We start from the raw sequence: 7,288 nt of genomic DNA, 5'->3' as shown, positions 1-7,288 counted from the left end.
AGAATAACTCATCTGCACATATCCAGATATGATTTTAAATGATGTGTCTTACTGTGTGTCCCAACAGAAAGCACAGTTTGACTGGGATCCTGAAACGGTGGGAATGATCCACGGTTCATTCTTCTGGGGATACATTGTAACTCAAATCCCAGGAGGGTTCATTTGTCAAAAGTTTGCAGCAAACAGGTCTGTTAACCTCCTGCACCGTGCAAGGAATAATCAGCTTTTGTCGCACAGCATATTCAATGGGGTAATTTCTTCTCCGTGTTTTGTTTCTTTTTCAGGGTGTTTGGCTTTGCTATAGTGGCAACATCTTTCCTGAACATGCTCATTCCTACAGCAGCTCGTATGCACTTTGGCTGCGTTATCATTGTCAGGATCTTTCAAGGACTTGTGGAGGTGCTTCTCTCTCCCCTGAAGTGCAATGTGCTTCTGTTTACATAATGCAGTTGAGATTATTTACAATCATGCAAATTCCTACATTCTACTCCTATTCCCACAGGGAGTTTCATACCCAGCATGTCATGGTATTTGGGCCAAATGGGCACCACCTCTTGAAAGAAGTCGCCTGGCAACAACAGCCTTTTGTGGTGAGTCCGTGATCAGTGGCCTTGCTCTGCCTGCAAACAATGTGTGATAGATTAAGACAATTAACAACAAATATATCTAAACAATATTAAAATAAAATCAAAATTTTCCTGTTTTAGGTTCTTATGCTGGTGCTGTGATTGCCATGCCATTAGCTGGAATCCTAGTCCAGTACTCAGGATGGTCATCTGTCTTCTATGTGTATGGTAAGACGCCTTTAACCTGGGCCTCATTTCAAACCCTTCAGTTTGGAATGAATATGCATTTTTCTAATAAGCTAACTGTTGTTGATACATGAAAATGCGGATGCTTGCGACGACACTGAACGCACACAGTAGAGCCTCACTCATAATGAAACTATGAGAAAAGGAAAACCACAACAGACCAGCGCCATAAATACCAGAAGGATGTAGTCTCATGGTAAAAAAGAAATTACACCACATGTTGTGTCAAAACTGTTATACGTTCGGACACAGTACCGTGGAACGAATCTTGAGCAATGCCTTAGTTCTTTTTATTTTTCGACAGCGCAGCAATTTATTGAAACAGCATATGTGACAAAAACAGTTTTAGTTCAATAGTTCAGTACAATTGTAACAAAGTTGAAAGTGAATATTTGACTACCTTGATTCTTTGGCACACAAAATCTGAACTCTGTGAAGGACATTCAAAGCTCTTCTTTGGATGTTGGTTGCCTTTTGTTTTGTTCTCTGGGGATCCTACATTCCTAATTAGTGCTGAGGTAAACTTGGGGAGGCCAATCCACAACTGTGTGTTTTCCCTGTTTCCCTTCTGTCTTCTTGACAGCCACCCTCCCACTGAGACAAACTCTGTTGAAGCTTCAGTGAACAATAGATTGATGTATTTCTTGGGAGCACTTAAAGTCACAGTGTTAGGCATTATTAAGGTATTAGCAAGTGCTTAATTCATTATTTTTGCAGCATTACTCCTCATTAGTTTGACATTCATAAAAACAGATATATTATTATGAATGTTATTATGATTATTAGTAGTGATGTAATACCAGTGATAGTTGTACATGATGTAACAATAACAGACAGATAAACATATCTGTATTTATAAAGCACATACTAAGGAGGAGTAATGATATATAAATGTTTAATTAAGCACTTATTTTACCGTGTGACACTTTTATGAAGTGCTACCAACGTTTTTACTCTTTATTAAGGACTTTCGGATCGCCTTCATTTGCTGATAGTTTTTTTTAGATGTGCCGCTTCCTCTTTTGACCTGCAATTGTCCAGTTTCGGCAAAACTTTTAAAGGAAGCACTGCACAGCATGCTGAGATATGCTCAGCACATCTCAAGTATTTTGAGTGCTTAAAGATTCAGCAGACAGGTTTTTGCGAATCACTTTGTTGGTGGAAAAAAATATTTTTTTTGTATAGAAATGGAGCAAATTATTTGTACTAGCAATGTGTAGACACAACACTGGTTCATCCCTCGAGTCGGATCAGCTCAGTGTCACGTGGCTTAACAAATAAACACATTCTTCTGAACATAGTCAGGCACGGGTACAAAAACTGGCCTGAAAAGTAATCGACGTCTAAAGAAAAACTCATGAGGGCTAAAGAACCATTGCTCAAGACCACTTTTAAAAGTTACAGCAAAGTCTGGGTACTTGGAAGAAGAATCTAAAGAAATGAGGGGTCTTTGTTTGCACAGTATTGTAATAACAAATGAGTTAGTGTGTAAAAAAATAATCTTTTTTCTCCAATCTGCCTGTTCCTTCCCCAGGAAGTTTTGGTGTTATGTGGTATTGCTTTTGGATCCTGGTCTCGTATGAAAGTCCGGCAGCTCACCCCACCATCACCGAGGAGGAGAGGAAATACATTGAGGAAAGCATTGGCGAGTCAGCCCAATTTACAGTAACGGTCAGTACATGCAACAGATTTCTCAAGATCTGTCAATTAAAACTCTGCACTTCATTCAAGGGCATTTCACTAGTTTCCAGGATTGCTATGAAACCACGTTAAAAAAAAAACCCTCTTAAAAATAGATGAGTTTATATGCTGATTCAAAGTGAGATAACGGAGATGATAAACAAGCAAACACCGAGTCAGAAGCTCAATTGTTTATCTGTCACAGTGACTGATTTAGAAACTCTTTGTTAGCACTCATTTCTGTATCTGCAGTCAAGCAAAACTCAGTTCCACACACCCTGCTCTGTTGTCGTTTGTGATGCTCGTTTGTTTCAAAGGAAAACATTTAAGAAATTAATTAGTTACGTGTTCAAGCAAAGAGCTGTACACGTTTGAGACAAAATCAGAGAACTTCTTTACAAAATCACTAAAATCATCATCACATTTTTCCCTTACAGAAATTCAACACACCGTGGAGGGCCTTCTTTACCTCCATGCCAGTGTATGCCATCATCGTAGCCAACTTCTGCCGAAGCTGGACTTTCTACTTGCTCCTCATCAGCCAGCCTGCTTACTTTGAGGAGGTCTTTGGGTTTGAAATTAGCAAGGTAACAGGTGCAGCCGACAAGCAAAAACCTTTCAGCAGTTATATCAGAAAATAAAGGACATCACTGCAGCTTTGGTTGCGTGTCTTGCCACTGCAGTGGTAAATTTAAATGTCCTCATTTGTACCATTGCAGTTTGCACACCTTATATTGACAAATCATGAAGCACTGACAACAATTTTTCACCTTAATTTACTAAAATTAAATTTTTTAAATTGTGTTATTCTATGGAACTTTTTTTTTTAATATCAATTCATTTATAGGCTGTTACACTGAAGCATTTCTATTTTAGTGTTATTGGTCATTCAAAGCTTTGTCTCATATTAACACATACACCCAATTTAGAATCATTAATTAAATATCCTGTATGTCTGACTGAGGAAACCAGAGTACCAGAAGAACAACGGCTTTAGGGAGGATTTCTAGAACCATTCTGGCACCATTATAATGGTCTGCACCACCCTGCTGCAAATAAGCAACAGGAGAATGCACAGAGTGCATCTGCCCATTGACAGGAAATGCTCTCTATGTTCCTTCCGCAGGAAGGATCCTGGACCTTGAATTTTTTATTACAAGATCCTGATGTCAGCCATCGTTCTGATGTCTCAGAGCATTATCTTGACAAAATAAAAAGTGTGTTGTACACCTCTCTCCATGCTTTTGCATATGCTATATCTACACTGCTGACATTTATGTTCAAGCTCAACTTTGACCTTTAATGAACTTAAATTTTTATTTAAAATCTTGGTGAAAAATAAGAGTTTTCTAAATTTGTTTTTGTATTTGAATGTCGTTTGTCTTCCAAAACTGCACCTTAAAGTCTGGAAGAAACTATATGAATATGTACTTTTCTGTGCCTCATAAGCACGTTAGCTTGAGCTCCAGTCCAGGCAGATTATAACTGTAGTGACAGAAGTTGCTGCGATAGAGTGGTGAACAGTCTTGGGTCCAAATGTAAAATATTTCCTTACCCAGGTTTCTGAGAATGTACGTACAATAACATGGCAGAGATCGCACTGTTTGTGCCAACTTCCATGGATGTTTTGCACTTGTTAAGGCTTTTTTCTTGTTCTCATCTAGGTGGGGATATTGTCTGCTCTTCCTCATCTGGTTATGACCATCATTGTGCCCATTGGTGGCCAGATTGCTGACTATTTGCGATGCAACCACATCATGACCACCACGAATGTCAGGAAGCTAATGAACTGTGGAGGTAAGAAAGAACCAACTAAAGGGAAGGGAAAACAAAAACTTGCATAAATGAAACAATCACATTTGACAGGACAGAAACAGCCTGGGAAGTCAAGGGCAATGTGGACGTGCTCACATCTGTGAAGAATGAGTGGCAAATGCCAGTCAATCGACACAGCACCTGTCTGTGAGCACAGGTCTCATTCAAGGACATCGAGCTCTCATGCCACGCTCATGGACTCTCATTATCTGTGCAGCCTGTAAGGGCTGCAGGTTATGCTTCCAAACTGGACAGACTGACAATGCAATAACTAAGTGTTCCCTTAATTGTTTATGGAGCAGCGTATATATGGTCCTTTAATTTTGAGAGGTTAAATTGGCACATACTCAAAATCTTATATAAAATTATTTTAATTTTATGTTGTTTTCTGCATGCGCTAACTTTGAAGTGAGTCAAGCGACACTGAAGAAACAAGCACAGTAACACGACTGTGGTGAGAAGTCATTTACCACATAAGGCAAATGATGACTCACCAATAACAGAAGCCCTGCCACTGTCCGCTATTTTTACATTGTAGAGAGAAACCAAACAGCAAACACCAAAGTGAAATGCAGAAGCTTGCAAGGCACTTATCTCTAACCAATCGACAAGACTTCCAGGCCCATTCGGTTAGCGAAAAGTGTGAACACAAGGCAACAAAATAAGCACTCACACTGTTATATTTTAAAACTATTTATATGTCTGTTTTTTGCTTGCTTGCATCAGGGTTTGGGATGGAGGCTACCTTGCTGCTGGTAGTTGGTTTTTCACACACAAAAGGCATTGCCATTACATTCCTGGTCCTGGCTGTGGGTTTCTCTGGTTTCGCCATTTCAGGTGAAATATGAAGTGTTCCTTCAAAGATTTTAATCATAAATGATATGCGACTGAAAGCTAAGCAGCTACATAGTTCTGTTTTTATCACAAGATGGTAATAATATTAATGGTTCCTCACAAGGTTTCAATGTCAACCACCTGGACATTGCACCGCGGTATGCTAGTATCCTCATGGGTATCTCCAACGGCGTAGGCACCTTGTCTGGGATGGTCTGCCCACTTATAGTCGGTGCCATGACAAAGCACAAGGTGAGAACTGTTTCTGAATTTGTGACTCTAACTGATAATAATGTGTGCTTGTAAGTGTAATCAACTTTCTCATGGTTCTCTCTCATGTTTTCCTGGTAGACGCGAGAAGAGTGGCAGGGCGTGTTTCTTATTGCCTCACTCGTTCATTATGGAGGTGTTATGTTCTATGGTATGCATAGTCTCCTTTCTTGTGCTTAACCGGATCAACTACAAAAATTCAGAATGAGGAAAACTCAGCAAAACTCTGTATACTTGTCAGCTATAGCAGTCAGTGAGTTTGTGTGTCTGCTGCAGGTATTTTTGCATCTGGAGAGAAACAATCTTGGGCAGAGCCAGAGCAGCTGAGTGACGAGAAATGCGGGATCCTGGACGAGGACGAGCTTGCAAATGAGACGGAAGAACTGTATCGCACAAGCGGTGGAGCGGGCTACGGAGCCACGAACCAGGCATCGGATCCCAACGGAGGGGGCATGGCTGGGGGAGGAGGAGGAGGCTGGGTGTCAGACTGGGACAAAACTGAGGAGTATGTCCAACCAGCCGGAACCAATAATTATCTTTACGGAGGAGAGGGCGACCGAGAGTTATAACGTAAAGCCAGCAGACACAGTTTATCAGCAATGTGGAATTTCACTCAATGGCATTAAAAAACTGGTGGGAATGTGGGGATGGACAATTTTCAGCAGGTCTGACTATTTTATCATAAATTAAGAATTTCACAGAGACTGCACAGTAGAGATGAAGACAGTAGTAAACGTAAAATGTGTTTGTGCATGAGTGCAGTCGTTATACGCTGTGTGGCAGAATGGTGTCACCGGCCCACCTTCAGACATGTCGGAGGACGGCTTTAGGCCTGGTGTGGCGTTCTTTGATGCTTAGTCATTGTAACTGTAGAAACTGGACTGACATGACATGGATTTCATTTCTATGCCTCTTATTTGTATTTTAATCACTTGTGATTACACATCTTTAGGTGCACAATGATCACACTGACTTTGATATCTATTGTCAGATTAGTTTCGAAGACAAGATTTTTCATAGGGGTGGCCAAGAGAGAAACAACCTGCTGTAGGTTTATGTATTAGTCTTCCTAGTCAAATGGTACATTTACTACATAGAATAATAACGTATTTGTTTGATTTTTATTTTTCACCCTTATCTGATTTAAAAAACAAAACAAAAAAGATCTGCAACCACCTGTTGAGATACTCTCATTCATGGCAAAACAGGTTTGCTGAAGATATAGTAATTTCTGGATGTAATTTCTCCATGAATATATAGTTGAACATAGCCACCCATGGCCACCCCTTGTCTCTGCCCCTGGCCCCAACAGGTTTTTGGTTGTTTTGTTTTGTTTTTCATTATTGTCCTTAATGTGCACATTTTAGAAAAAAAAAAATCATGTGCCAATACAACACAATATATAATGTTCTGTAGTATTGGTTTATTCATCCACTGAAAAAGGAACTGAACATCTGCAAATAACACCACATCTGGCTTTCTGGGAAGTCTACATAGACATTTTAGATGCACTTTTTAACCACTGTATGTAGTGGACTACTACCTTGCCTACTAGCTGTCATACTGTGAAAAAAAGCATATAGGATTAGTTTAAATCTCCAGAACATCAACGTCCTCTTTTAAAATTAGACTCTTAGGTTAGAAACTGTTTTTCTTTCTGTTTCTTTCTGTTTCTATTCTTTCTGTTTCTATTTCTAAATAGAAACAGAAAGAAATTTTGCAAAAACAGAATTTTGCTTTGTATGATTAACATCTAATACGTCCTCTATTGGTATTATTTTGTTCTGCTCCATCTGTGTTTGAGGCTGGCATCAGAGGAAGCAGTTTGCTGTCTCCAGTGAAGTGGCAAAGCACAAACAGCACCAAGCTGAGGCTGT

At 39.7% G+C, this 7,288-nt stretch overlaps 1 protein-coding gene across 1 annotated transcript in view; it reads left to right on the top strand.

Moving 5' to 3' along the window:
• The window catches only part of LOC102209687 (vesicular glutamate transporter 1-like), a 14,973-nt gene extending 7,873 nt beyond the window's left edge, over positions 1-7,100 (top strand). Inside the window, exons 3-13 of the mRNA XM_005721597.1 lie at positions 68-186; positions 285-399; positions 503-590; positions 708-794; positions 2,347-2,483; positions 2,930-3,079; positions 4,157-4,289; positions 5,034-5,144; positions 5,266-5,393; positions 5,493-5,562; positions 5,688-7,100. Coding sequence (XP_005721654.1) covers positions 68-186; positions 285-399; positions 503-590; positions 708-794; positions 2,347-2,483; positions 2,930-3,079; positions 4,157-4,289; positions 5,034-5,144; positions 5,266-5,393; positions 5,493-5,562; positions 5,688-5,980 — 1,431 coding nt within the window. The 3' untranslated portion in view covers positions 5,981-7,100. The remainder of the gene's footprint in view (positions 1-67; positions 187-284; positions 400-502; positions 591-707; positions 795-2,346; positions 2,484-2,929; positions 3,080-4,156; positions 4,290-5,033; positions 5,145-5,265; positions 5,394-5,492; positions 5,563-5,687) is intronic.
• Positions 7,101-7,288: the final 188 nt, after the last annotated feature.

Source organism: Pundamilia nyererei, unplaced genomic scaffold, assembly GCF_000239375.1.
Source record: "Pundamilia nyererei isolate P.nyererei 1_Seehausen unplaced genomic scaffold, PunNye1.0 scaffold00005, whole genome shotgun sequence".
Taxonomy (NCBI): Eukaryota; Metazoa; Chordata; class Actinopteri; order Cichliformes; family Cichlidae; genus Pundamilia; species Pundamilia nyererei.
The sequence above is the reverse complement of the archived record's forward strand: the minus strand, read 5'-3'. Positions and strand labels throughout refer to the sequence as shown.